At 33.6% G+C, this 14,091-nt stretch overlaps 2 protein-coding genes across 3 annotated transcripts; both read right to left on the bottom strand.

Annotated features, from left to right (window-relative positions):
• Positions 1–869: 869 nt before the first annotated feature.
• On the bottom strand, positions 870–6,322 carry LOC108225090 (plant cysteine oxidase 3). Of its 2 annotated transcripts, none has more exons than XM_017399905.2 (5): positions 5,989–6,322; positions 3,202–3,350; positions 2,094–2,247; positions 1,609–1,809; positions 870–1,461 (listed from the first exon to the last, which is right to left on the bottom strand). In XM_017399905.2, exons 1-5 carry the CDS (start codon positions 6,179–6,181, stop codon positions 1,328–1,330), a joined length of 831 nt encoding a protein of 276 aa, XP_017255394.1. In that variant the 5' UTR covers positions 6,182–6,322; the 3' UTR covers positions 870–1,327. The 2 variants fall into 2 exon arrangements, with proteins under 2 accessions (XP_017255394.1, XP_017255395.1); XM_017399906.2 differs by having other exon boundaries at positions 1,185–1,455.
• An 883-nt stretch (positions 6,323–7,205) lies between these two features.
• On the bottom strand, positions 7,206–13,304 carry LOC108226931 (protein ESMERALDA 1). The gene is made up of 10 exons (XM_017401924.2): positions 12,734–13,304; positions 12,120–12,186; positions 11,433–11,500; positions 11,247–11,335; positions 10,298–10,495; positions 8,989–9,193; positions 8,732–8,899; positions 8,034–8,198; positions 7,761–7,951; positions 7,206–7,646 (listed from the first exon to the last, which is right to left on the bottom strand). Exons 1-10 carry the CDS (start codon positions 13,091–13,093, stop codon positions 7,484–7,486), a joined length of 1,674 nt encoding a protein of 557 aa, XP_017257413.1. The 5' UTR covers positions 13,094–13,304; the 3' UTR covers positions 7,206–7,483.
• Between the last annotated feature and the right edge of the window lie 787 nt (positions 13,305–14,091).

The raw sequence follows: 14,091 nt of genomic DNA, 5'->3' as shown, positions 1-14,091 counted from the left end.
TGTGCATCTCTAAGTTAGAGGTTCGGAAAAAAGATTATAACATTGAGGCAAGTTAAGAGGCAAATTAGAGGTTTGACGAGATGAATCTTCTAATTATTATCACGTGCCTAGTTAAAATTCAACAGTACCACTCCTGCTGGACCATTAATATTGATCAGGCATGGACCATAATTTCCTGCGAGTCATAAATGAATAGTGTTGTGTAACACTTGTTTCCTACACCCTACAGAGATCTGTTGTGCGATTTTGAAAACAAATTGTCAAAATAGGAGTTACCACTCAACCACCTGATTCATGAAAAAAGGCACATGATATCACAAAAAACACAAGTAATACCCTAAATAATAGAATTGGGAAAAATATCACCAAATACCATTTATTAATTATGGATAATCTAGTATTTTCGATTTTGGAAGAGAACGTTAGATTGTGTAGTGTTTTGCTCAGTTAACCCAGCAAAACGCTACACCAAGTAACATCCCAAATAGAAGCATTAGACAAAATAACATTATGTTCATCTAACCTAACACTACACGATATATAACATTATGTTCATCTAACCTAACACTACACGATATAATGTTAATAAGTAATATTGAGGACCATTTTCATATTTGAGGCATGTTTCAAATTGTGATAATGAGGGCAACCATCCCGATTAACGAAAAACATGGTTCACACCTGCTATATGCAAACTACGTCATAAATTTAAACAGTTTCGACATCTAACATGCCTCTCCAACATAATTTCCAACCAATTTTCATATCTAACATCATGCGCAGATATACATTGTAATCAATTTGCATAGAGTCTGGTAACGAAAACATCATGTTGAACACGACATTCAACTAATTAGCAAGCGGAGATGGATGCAAAATTAATATATTTTTCTCATAGAACTTCCACTGGGATGAAAAGTAAAGCAAGTAGGTGAAGGAATTTAACAAAGGAAAATGGAAAGTTTTAAACTCAGAGCACATACAAAAATTTAGTTTCAAAACTCTGATAGCAAAGTCTTCACACTCTAATTCACTTTACTTGCCTTTCTTTGCTTCCCGCACAACTCGGGAGCAGGGCATAGGATCATTAGTGCAAAGGCAGTAAAATTGCAAAAAGACTGTACAACAGAGTCCCTACTTTATTTGATTTCAGTCTTTCTTTGAGCTGGTTTGAGGAATTAATTCCAAAGCAGCACACTCCATGACCATTCTTGAATGTGTTTTCATTCGTGGATCTTTCTCCATTAGTGCATCCAGCGAGATAAGAGATAGTACCCAGAAGCAGTTCTGCTAGTGAAGCAAGAATTCGACCATCAGCAAGAAATAATTAATCTATAGAATGAATTGCTGGGCCTGTATATCTTCCATTGCGCATGTAAAGGTCGGCTGGTGTTTCTATTTCTGCAAGCCATGCATACTCTTCTTCCTTACTATCCCCTACCTCACCATTGTGTGCTGTGGCTACATCATAGCATAGACAATAAATTATAACTTATAATTTTAATGTAGGCTGTGTACTGGGAAATGCATTTTAGACAATTATATGTTTAGGAATCATTGAGAAACACAAGGCAAACGAAAATAGAAAAGATGCAAAAGATTACTTACGAAAGCTTGAATACGGATAGTCATGGTAATAGGTACATATCCTGCCAGCAGCTTCGGAGTAAGGAGGTGCAAGAATGTCAAGAACAGCACAAGGGGTGATCGCTGTGAAACAATGCAGGTTTCCCCCAGTATTTGGATACAAAATTGAAGTATTAGATGGCGCTGTCACAACTTTATCAACAGCCAACTTTGCCAGTCTCACTGTTAAAGGCAAGGTTCACATCAAACTCGGTTTATCATACAAAGAAGAAAATTTGTGGTATATGTGTGTAAAACATAGATTAGCTGCCAGATATAAAGTGTATCGCGAAGTCTTACAACAGGCTACCCTGCAGTATTTAATTTTTTGAGGAATATAAATGGATACATGAACAATCATTGATACAAGAACATGCATATCCTCTTAGCAATGGGTTATGGTCATGGATCTTAATTTGGTTGCAAAACACTCGTTAAGATGTTTAAAATAAAGTTCAGAAGAAGACCTCTAGTTCCGTTACTTTTTTCGATGCGTGTAGGCTCAACCCAATCATAAGCTTTCACATGCAAGGAGCCATAAAGAACTTTGCTTAAAACAGTCATCCCTGGATGGTCATGAAGCGGAATAACCGAAGAGGTGGGAAAGCAAAATATACACATCTGCATTTGAGAGACATTTGTGTGTATAGAGGATTAAAATTTAACAACACATCAAATACGGACAAGTAGTTTTTTTTTGTTCAGACCTTAAATTCAAAATTAATCCAAGGCATACTCGTGATTTCCAGGATGTTTTGTTTTTCTTTGTTACAATATTTTTAACATCATTTCTTTGCTATGATAGTTTAGACAGATTATACGAATTAAGACAATGAGTGGACCACATACATACACAATGTATGTTTACCACATGCAAATATTGTTCTAATTATTTTCTGGAAATTTGAAACTTGACTCTCGGCCCTAAATGTAAGAAAAGAGGTAAGGTATGCAAGTCATGACAGATTTTTGCTGCTGAATAAAACAATAAACTGAATAAGTTGAAAGAAAGAATTGTGGTATCTGGTATATACAAAGGAAAAGTAGGCAACACATCTGGTTAAGGATCAAAGAGGTTGTTACTATCTATAAGTGCAATAACTCTTGTTGTCAGACTCCGTATCATCCTTAGTGCAGTACCACGGAAAAAGCCAAAGAAACATAAATTTAGAACACTCCAGGCTTTAGAAACCCAATAAAAAAAATCTAAAGTAAATTTTTTATCTTATTATTTTAGTAGATATTACTTCCTTTAGTCCCAAAGAGTAAATATTTTATTATATATTTTTCAAAACATTATGTATAATATACATGAGTAGCTTTTTAAAAGACCTTGAAGTACGTAAAAAGAGTTGAACGATCTATATCAGGACTAGAGGGTGCGGTGCATCTTTTAAGTGAAGAATAACCCCTTAGGGAAGGCTAATTTTTATAATTAGATTTTAATACGTAAAGATTATCTAGCATATATAAGATGAAACTTTAAGAACAGAACCAACTTGGGCCGTCTTCTGAAAATGTTAAACCATAACATATATCACTGCCAAACAATGTGAAGGAGATAATATAGCATACCGTAAAACCATCACATTCGTGTACATCAATATAAGTTATCGGCTGAGCCCATCGATTGGCCCGACTAAATACATTGAATCCAAAAAGACCATGACCTCTATCATCCTCTTCATTCTCTTTTAAACCAACATCGGTGGAAGTGATAGTATCTACCATATAACAAAATGAAAAAAATTGTTGAGCCTGACGAAAAGAAAAAATTACAAAGCGTATTTAAACAATGCAATTTTAGATACATTTAATGCAACAATCTTAGAACAATTAGATTATAAATTCTTATCATGGACAATTTAACTTGAGACTGTTAACAGGAATTTTGTCGCACCACTTGTATATCAATCATTGTTTAGCATGCAAAACATCATCTAAAGCTGTTTGTCCCGGCTAAAAGCCAGGACTCAAAACTGTATCCAACTTTAAACTGAAAAATGTCTATTTGTGTAATAAGTTAGAAGTCGGCTTAAAGTCAGAAATAAGTGAAGCTGACTTAAAGCTAGAAGTTAGTTTGACGTACTTTTTTCAGTGACTTAATTTTTTTGAACTTTTTTTTAGATAAAAATTACCCCCAAGTCGTAAGTTACTCATATATCAATTTTATTTTTATTTTTATATTTTTAATAACCTTTAAGTCATTAATAAGTCAAAGTTACCCAAACAGACATTTTAAGCTCTCAGCTTATCACATAAGTCACGTTAAGTCATAAGTCACATTAAGTCATAAGTCATAAGCCCAGCCAAGCAGGCGGAATCTAGGTTTAAAGTACATGCCTTCTCTGATACTAGACCTTGTATTTTTTCTAGGGTTTCTCAGTAAATTATATGTATAATTAAAGAACGATACCCTTAAATCTTAATATTATTTCATACCTCATCGTCAACATTTGATGCTTGATAATTTTAATTAAACATCACCATAATCACGCAATAAGAGTAAAGCTCACTGACTAAGTGATGAGTAACTAGTATATTCCAGGTAACTAGCAAGGAAAAAGGTTAAAAATAGTAATCATGTTATCTAAATCTTAATGCGAGAAACTAGGACGCACTAGTCCATGTATGTAACTCAAAGTACATAAGGAAATTTGAATTAAAATGATTGTTTCTTCGCTAGCATAGCATCTATGTAATTCATTAAATTTCAGAAGATGAGGTTTGCAATACATTTGGGAAGGAAGGCAATGATAACAAGGATATGTATCAATTAGAGGACAAGAAAGCAACAACCTTCCAGCATCAGAAGTAAATCAAAACTTTCAGGGCTTAATGTGATGATGTGCGTGAGGTAAAATTACATTCCGATGATTAGGCTAGACAAATAAGCTTCCTTTGAACATAGAGTGATATGTCAATGAGGAAGTAATTTAGAGACTCAGATAAAAGGATACTTATAATAAAAAGTTCAACGAGTTAATGAGGGAAATGATTGATCACCTGAAAAATAATGATAGCATGGAAAAGGATTTTGATAAGTAAAAGACCTTTCCAAAACACTCAAGGACTAAAAGAAGAAAATGAGCATATATAAAAGATGTGCTTACTGCCAGTTTGAAGAAAAGGAATAATTTGTCTCAATGAAAAGGAGACAACTCGCTAAAACGAGAGAAAAGAGAACTCAACAGAATCAAATGAACTTGTTGTCTTAATTCCTTAAAATAAAAAATGTTGCAAATCTTGAAAAGGAGACAATAGCCTTGGTGAGCAAAAAAGGATCAAGAGTAAATCTTCTAAATAAAAGAGTGTTTCAATCTAGGAAGAAAAGGGTTAAAAGGAAAAACAACTGGTACTGTGGTCAAAGAGGACATCCATCCTTTCACCTAAATTTTTTTGGTAAAAACTCCCAACTCCTTTTTTAGACCTAGAACTACTCATGAATCTTATTCGTCCTTTAAGCCTAAATTCTACACAAATTTGGATTAAAATATGATTTATGCATATACACTGCCAGACTTTAGGGGCAACAATGTGAAAACATAAAAAAGAACAAGAAAACGATAAAAAGTGTGCTACCAACATTAGAATGTGAAAAACCAGAATGCATTGGTCTATGGTGCTCTTAAATCACTCTTTAAAAAATAAAATAATATATGACTCCTAACAAGTTAATACATTGAATATCGTCGCAACTCCAACCCGACTCTTTATACTTGTTCTCTATTCATATTTTATTATTATTTGAGAGAAAAGTTGGAGAGACAATGAGAGAGAAGTGAATATCATATTCAATAATAATAAGTTAAGAGCACCTAGATGCTCTTTAAAAGAGAGGAGAGAGAGGAAACTCTTAAATTTTTAAAGACCCACTAGGAGCTCATTGGAGCACTAATTTTTCGCATCCTCTTTAAATTTAGAGTTAAGAGCTTGTTTGAAGAGCCTATTGGAGATGCTCTAATATGCTGGTTTGTGGAATTTCGAGTATCCGAGCTTTGGGTGTCTTATAATTAAATTTCATATTCAGTGAGACTAACACAGAGCAGCATCCCCAATCTCTCCATTTCAGCATAAAAAACCAATGTTTGCAAACCAGACTTTCACAGCCAACAGTCCAATATAGCCAATTACCTTTAATATTTCAGATTATACCAGGATGACGGAAAAAAGATAACACTGTCATTATTCAAGAAGAGGAGCACATACGAAATTGAAAAAGCACCCAGTATCATACACAAATTCAAATTTCAAACCAACCCAAATCACATATTACAATATCAAAAAACCCCAGATGAAAAAACATATCATTTTACCGATCTTTAAGAAAATCAAGAAAACCAAACTAGTGCAAAAAAGTACCTAAAAGAGCAGAAACTCTCTGAATAGCTTGAGAAGAAGGAGGAGAATTAGCAGAACGCTTAAATGTTTGATTACAAAGCTCATAAAGACTCTGAATTGATGAAGATGAAGGGAGTTGTTCCCCAGTCATAGCTGAGAATCTTCGAAATATAGCTTGAGAAAACTGAAGAGGGTTACTCAAATATCCACACATTACTCTCTCTCTCTCTCTCTGTCTGATTGATTTGAGGCTATAAATTGAGAGCAGACAAAACCAAATTACAGCATTTTAGAACACGGGTTGGATCATATTCGGGTTCTTCTGAGTAATTTAGGACTTTTTGTTTCTTCTTAAGTGTGTGTATGTGTTTTATTTACTCCTCTTCGTCAGCTGCTCAGTTTTTTTCCTGATATACACACAGTTACGAAAAAGAATAAAATTTTGCAATTTGGGGGAAAAAAATGTTCCAATGGTACATACTCATCTAAAATTTTAATTAGTTTAAGTATTTTCATGTTGTAAAAATTGAAAATCGGACTTATTAGTCGGTGAAAGTACCGTCCAGTGATTAATCGGATACTCGAGAATTAATTGGAGTGTCTGTTAAGAAAGATATTGCAGATTTTTGTAATTATAATTTAGGAGCTAATATTGAAAGAGTGAATGGTAATAAAAACAACTTAAACTTATGTGATTTGTCATTTTCGTGCCTTTTGTTTTATTTGAAACTAAATTTACAATTTTAAAATTTTATTACTTTATATTTTTAAATTTACCTGTTTTTGACCGACTTTTTCTGATTTTACCTTTTTAAACTGTTTAATCCCGTTTTTAACCGATTTTAAGAGAAAACAATTTCCCCTCAATTAACGCTTAATCGAGACGGTGGCAGACCGAATATCGATTAATCAGCGATTAATACCGATTAATCGCCGACTTTTAGAATATCGAGTATTTTGTATATTTATATTAATCATATTTTTTTGAACTCTTTTTAATTTCGACAAAGTCGTGTGGTTATGTAATTTGTATTATCAAACTCATTGGTGTATTTACTGCGCATTTTACAAGTAAAGCAAAAAATAGTCCATGACGATGGTGGTGGAATGTTGTGCTAGTTTTCTGGAGTCCAGGATGATGTGGACAAAAACAGGCCCGGACACATGGTATAACAAAAAAAGAGTATAACAAAGAACAATCTTTATGATACATCCTTTCATCAACATGGGTGAATAATTTTTTCTGCTGAATGTTGTAATGTTTCAGTCTTGATAGTATTGCTAGTACAACATGGAATAATGTACCACAAAACACTAAAAATTGGATTAGAAAGGTGTGTATCTACATTTCTGCTATAATGCTATGTTTTCAGGTTCTCTTTGCTGTTGCTAAAATGATCTTTTTAAATGAATTTGAAATTTGTTGTGCTTTCAGTATTGTATGTTTGGTTATTTCCAAAATATTAACGTGTATGTGAGGCTGAGATGTGCAAAGAAAATTATGAAAATAGTACCATCATGTCGCTGACGATGTGTTTGAGTTTATTTTTTTATTCACGCGACACATGCAACTGGGACAAGGGAATGAGTAGATCGAGTCAGATGGTCTTTTCAACTCGAATCCTTTTGCATTGCTATGAGCTCTCATAGTTAACATCTGGCGTTTAAAGCTTTTCCATCTGGAAACAGAAACAGATTCATATGAGCTTATATGATTCTTATCCAGGTAGTTCATAGTAGGCCAGGGAACTGAAGGTAAGATGGCCAACCATATCTACGAAATGAATGCATACCCCATTTTGGGATTGTCAAACAGTAGGGCTAACTTTCGCTTGTCAGGTCTAATTGTCTTTGCATGTCCACCATACAAGTATCTCCTATGGCCCAGAAGGAATTGAGGGAAGTTTCCTCCTTGAGTTGTAACAAAAACTTCACTATGAAGACAAACTGTGTAGTCTATTGCAGCCATCCTAGAAGAGAAGTTCTAAGGGCAGTACAACAAATCAGTTTTTCGGGAAGACCTGAGATTAGTCAACTTGTGAACAGAGATAACAAATACTATATACCTTGTATGGAGCTAGTTCTTCAGATGCCAACATTTCTTTCGTTTGTAGTAGGGGAAACATTTCCAAGAGTGGAGCCATATGTCTTTCTGAGTCATATATCTTTCCAGATGCCAAGTATATAGCTGTACTATTGCTGAACCCCATTCCTCTAAGCATCAAACCTACCTAATGAATAAGTAAACAACATCACTTAATTACTTGCACCACATAGTTGGATAGCTATATTTGTAAATTTAACTCCTCAAAATGTTTCATATACTCATGAATTAGTTTAAAAAAGGAAAAACACACAAAGCAACAATATATAAGTTCATTTTCACACCATTTGCCAATGAAATGGCAGCTAAATTAGCTGACATCATGTTTAGCCTTCAAAATTATGACTTCATTTCATTTTATTTTTTTCATGGTAAGACATACTCGAATAGCAAGGTAAACCATAATACATATTTCAAGAAAGGTGCTAGATCATGCAAGGGATTACAATATGCATGTGAATAGAATCTTGAGACCAATACGGTAGAAGCAAAATGACCTAGGATTTGAGATTCCAGCTATGAGAATACCAGGATTCCGATTATAACAAAAGAAAGAAGAATAGAATCATTATTTTTAAATTTTTATCATCATCATCATTTATACTTGTACTATACACATGATTAGGAATTCGGGTAAATATTATAAGAAACAAGTATTACCTCTAAAGGTGTTAGAGGACACTTGCCATTTATTCTGTATGCCCCAGGAGTAATAACTCGACCAGGCCTTGTGAATTTTCCCTTCCAACCTCTTTCCCTAGCTGTGTTCATGTCTTCATATTCTTTCTTCCCACCATCATATACACAACAAGAAAAAGCAACCATATCCTACACAAGAAAGATAATAACTTTTCAGAAAAAGTTTTCATGACAATCTGTCTATCTGATGAAACCTGATCCACTCACTAGAAACCAACCTCCTCAAAGCGTAGATGCACAGATATATACTTGCCATTATTATTTGCACTCAGTTCTTTCATTTTTGCCACCAAAGATTCTCCTAGGGTTAATATGGGACTAACAAACCTTAAAGCCTCATAATTTGCCAAACATCTAAGCTTTTGAACTGCAGGAGGAGCATCAAATGACAAGCGGTTTGCAAAAGGAGAAATCCTTATAACCCTGAGATAAGGATTGATAAAATATATCTTCGAGTTAGTTAATTAATGTAGAGCAATAATAATGTTTAATTCAACAAACAAGTTTACTTCGAGGTAACCAAATATATCACGAACAATAGGAAAGTGTCAAGACATAACATAGCCAACTAGCTAGTTAACACCATGAAAACTTAAATTTGACAACAAAAATATTTTGAGCATAACCAATAAATGAATAAAAAACAAAAATCTTAAGGAGAAGTAATAAAAACCCCCAGCATTCTACAAATAAAGAAGTTCCAGAAGTTACTAACTTTAAGAGGGTTTAAATACAAATAAAAAATGTTATTTTTTTATAAAAAATATCTATTAATTAATAACACCAAATGGAAGCACAATAACTTCCACAAATTTCAAAACTATTATAATTTTCCCCTCATATTATGCTCTCATAGTTGTATTTGTTGTATGAAATGATATCTGCAGGAACTACTTTGTAGAAGGCTTTGTATCAAACTAGCGATAACCACAATTTGGGATCATAATGCAACAACTGTTTATCATACATCAAGTTTCAAGTCAGAGGTCATAAGTAAGGGAAAAAAGACAAACCAGAAAAAAATTTAACAAAAAACAAATCCAGAGAAAATATTGTTTTCCAACATATTATAATCTTAAATTTGTATATATATATGTATCATGGAAGCAATATTTAAAGGCACTTCAAGCTGTTTAACCCAATTTGATAGCGTGAAGAAATGAATCTTTACCCTACATCAAGATTGCTTTTGCTAGTAGGAAGTAAGATAGAACTGATTGATTATATCAAAGCAGTTAACAGGAACTACTCGCTCTTATGAAGATTTAACAGTTCACTGTCACCAATCAGGACAGGTAAAAATCAAACAAATCACTTCAGAGAAGTTTGATTGCATAAAAAGAGATATAAGAGATAATACAGGGGTTATGGTTTAAATATCCTACAAATGGATATAAGTAACCACACTTTAAAAGAGCACCGATCTTTGTTGTTTTATATCTGTAGAAACTCAAATTATAGAGGATAAGTGGTCAAATACCCTACAGCCAAAAATAACAAAGTAAAACTGAAAAGAGCACAACTTACTTTTCTTCGAGTAGCCTGGGAAGAATTATATCCTTGTAGAAATCAACGGGTGCCCAAGCATTCACTTTGAAATTGGCTACGTTAGTCATGTTCTGATCAAATCGCTCCATCAGGTACCCAGGAACCTTGTCAACCACCCGTACATCATTTACCAATGTACTAATAAAAAAACTCTGATCATAGATTTCCCTAAATTTACTGCATGTGAAAGACAAACAGAATCCATATATTATTATCAATGATAAATTGTGATAATATACTCTTTTCTTTGTAATCTTCGAAAACTTTTCTGTTAAAATATTTCCAATTGAATGGACACTCTTAAAGAAACTAAAACAACACAAAAAAAACATAAAATGCAGTACAAGCTAAAAGGAGGAATCCATTTAGCTATCTGTTACCCAAACTTGGATGGAAGTGCCCAACATGTATATGTGTTTGGTTGATATTGAAAAATTATACATGAATAAATATTTATGGCCCAAAATAAGTGTCCAAGTGTCTATATCCATTTTCAAGTGTCAGGTGTCTCCGCAATGGGTGCTTGTGACAATATAACTTCGGGGTAACAGAAATTTAAGCTCATTGGACAAAAATTTAAAATTCCAATAGCCAGATAATATGGCACACCACCTTTTCGCATCTAAATATTTTTCTGATGGAAAATTTATGGTACTTCGTACATGAAGCACCTCAATACCTTACTATATGGAGTGCTTGGTGCATCCTTGTAGGCTAGTAGCAACTAGAATGACATATATTATTTGCATACCTTACTATAGTTAACCCCTAAATGAGTATCAAAGTGGATACAAATACTTTGTAATTATTTTTTTTAACAGATGTCACAATCTAAAAAGATTTAGTATTATTAAACTCCTAACCATCATGCAACCTAGAACTAGATTCCACAAGCAAATTAGGAAGAACAGAAAAAATTTCTACAAACCTAGGGTCTCTCCAAATGCTATGGTAACGAAAATTAGGAATCAGAAGTGTTGCATTAAGATATCCTGCCACAGCAACAGCATTGCAAACCTATGGAGTGGACGGCATTGGCAAAAGACTACAATAATTAGGATAAAAGCTTAAATGTCTTGAATAAGATACTATTAGAGTCGAACACAAAGTTTACCGATGTCCTTTGCTGGTTCAATCCACCATTTGCATCAACATATATATATCCATTGGACTCGGGTAATCCTATAGACAGAAAACCTCAATTCAAAATTGATTTGCACATTAAGAGGCATTGTTAGACATGCTATTTCAATTAGACAACAAGAAAGTACAAAGATCTAGAATAGCATGAACCAAAGATCCCATTAACAAAGAAACTTCTTATATTACAAAGACATTATTTTCCATTAATCGATTGTCTGTGGTCTAATATGTTCACTTAAAACTACTCCAGAATAGCATGAACTAAAGATCCCATTAACAAAGACGCAGAGCTAAAGGTAAGGATCCTGTAGTTGTGAATTGCATGCATATTTGGCAGGGACTGAACTGTATAATCTTGTGGCAGAAGGTCAAGATGATATGTAACATACTCAGATATTTAAACCTCATTTGAAAAAAGTATTTTTCTTTTAATTTAGATAGCCAGAAACTTACGAGTTCTTTATGCAAACTATCCTAAATTTTAATGAAATAATTGATAATACATGACTTCCTAGAACATGACTCTGTTAGACACCAATAGAATCACACTTTTACACACTAAATGCAATAAGAAAAACAGGAATAATAACTTTTTTCTTTTGACAATGGATTTCAAAACAAGACAATATGTTCAGTTAAGAATCTTATATGGACATACCTCCAGAAGACGTATTTGTACAAGGCCTCCACTCTCCTTCTTTAGGATGATTCCATATTGTTGATATCTAAATAACGTTAATGTCTTATGTCAACAGTATGATCAAGACATAACAAACACATATTACACAGCTTCTATATAACCTTAACCGAAGACATCCACCTTTCTTCATCACAAAAACCTACAAACTAATACTAGACCACCAGGATTCAGAGTTTCCGCAGGCTTGAACCTATACGAATGATATATTCATGGTACACATGTTACTCACTAATTAAGGCACTCTAACTTTCCTCTAGTTCCCACTACAATGACAAAGTAAAAGATGAAATATACTTCCTATAATGCTGTTAGGATTGTCCTCTCTGAAGAACACATTTTAACGCAAGATCAACAACACATTAAAACGTGAAACTAATATTATTTGCACAGAACAATTATTTAACAATTTTTCTACGTATGTTTTTCCACGATTTAAAAAAAGTGCAAACAATTGTTCTCATGTCCCCAATGAAATTGTAAATATATATTTAGAACTAAGCCACATTCTGTCTGCAAAAAAGCATGGCGATATCATATAATTGAATATAATTTAAAAAAGTAAAAAAACTAACCGCATCCATGGATGAATTATCAGCATCCATATGAGGCCTGAGCTTAGCATAAAGCTGCGGGCTGCGATAAACGGAGCCGGGCGACAAGCGGGATTTTATAGCCAAAGGAATGACATGATCTAGCGACAGCTTTCCGGTATAAAACAACATAACGGAAATGTAAAGAAAGGGTGCCAACAAAAGAATACGCTGTCGACGTAGTAAAAAGGAAATGAGGAACCACGAGAGGCGTTGAGCTAGGGTTGAATGTGGCTTGGGCTTGGAGCGGGGCTGACGGTGGCGCGGTGACCGGGGGGAAGAAGGCGGTGACGGAGATGGGGTGGTTTGTCCACTTCCGGGTAGCCTGTTGTATGCATGCATGATCTTACATTGCCCTCCTACAATTAATTAATTAATTATTATTTTAGATACATATACAAATCTATAAGGGACACATTAATCTAATTAATTAAGTGAATGCAGAATTGGGTAGGATCGAAGAGTGAGATCTGATTGTTGCTTTTGCAGAAGGAGGAGAGTGATTCGGATGATGTGTCTGTGATTTGGTTGTTACTTTTTACCAAAGACTAGTTTAAAATATTTTAAATCTATATCATTTTTTTTAAAACCACTAGAATAACATGCAGAAACTAACATAAAATCAATGAGAATTACAATCAAATATAATACTCCATCCGACTCTTTTTAGTTGTCACATTTCTATTTTTGTTGGTCAATTTGACTAAGTTTTGACCAAAAATTACAAGTCATTCACTCATTTTATTAAAAAACTGAAAATTACATCTTAAAGTAGATTAAAAGTTATTTCCGTTGACATTTTTTTTATTTTGTCAATGAATAAAATATTAATAAATTTCAGTCAAACTTTAGTCAATTTGACCGGCACAAAATCAAATGTGACAACTAAAACTAAAGAGGGACGGAGGGAGTATAAATTTATACAAATCTTAACATAGTCACAAAAACTTATATATAAGAATATATGTCACATTTTCGACTTCTACTATAACATTTGACTTCTGTAAATAGAATGAAATTATTAGACATCGAAATCACTATGCTAATTTTGTCATTTGAATGCGCAGACATCTCTCACACTACAGAAGATCCCCAGCAATGGATGTCGTAATATGGATACTTTTGACCTCTTGTAAATGATTCCGCAATTTTGTGTAGTGAATGTTTGTCATGAGTTTCATCAATCAGATGAATATGGTGGTAAAGGAATTAAAAAACTCGGGAGGACAAATAGAAGTGAAAGTTATATGACTTTACTTCCTCTTCACTTACTTTTCTCCCTGTTTATTACTCGGGAGCAGGGCGCAGTATTCTCTAGCCATCTCTGTCTTTAACTATAA

This window comes from Daucus carota, chromosome 6, assembly GCF_001625215.2.
Source record: "Daucus carota subsp. sativus chromosome 6, DH1 v3.0, whole genome shotgun sequence".
Classification (NCBI taxonomy): domain Eukaryota; kingdom Viridiplantae; phylum Streptophyta; class Magnoliopsida; order Apiales; family Apiaceae; genus Daucus; species Daucus carota.
This window is presented reverse-complemented; position numbering and strand designations above follow the sequence as displayed.

Excerpts from the sequence above, each read along its gene's own strand:
- LOC108225090 (XM_017399905.2), bottom strand. The coding sequence starts at position 6,181 with ATGTGTGGATATTTGAGTAACCCTCTTCAGTTTTCTCAAGCTATATTT. Across the intron at positions 3,351-5,988 it reads GAGAGTTTCTGCTCTTTTAG|ATACTATCACTTCCACCGAT; the intron begins GTACTTTTTTGC and ends GTTATATGGTAG. Across the intron at positions 2,248-3,201 it reads ACGAATGTGATGGTTTTACG|ATGTGTATATTTTGCTTTCC; the intron begins GTATGCTATATT and ends TCTCAAATGCAG.
- LOC108226931 (XM_017401924.2), bottom strand. The coding sequence starts at position 13,093 with ATGCATGCATACAACAGGCTACCCGGAAGTGGACAAACCACCCCATCT. Across the intron at positions 10,496-11,246 it reads AGCATTTGGAGAGACCCTAG|TAAATTTAGGGAAATCTATG; the intron begins GTTTGTAGAAAT and ends TTTCACATGCAG. Across the intron at positions 7,952-8,033 it reads AAGAACTAGCTCCATACAAG|AACTTCTCTTCTAGGATGGC; the intron begins GTATATAGTATT and ends TACTGCCCTTAG.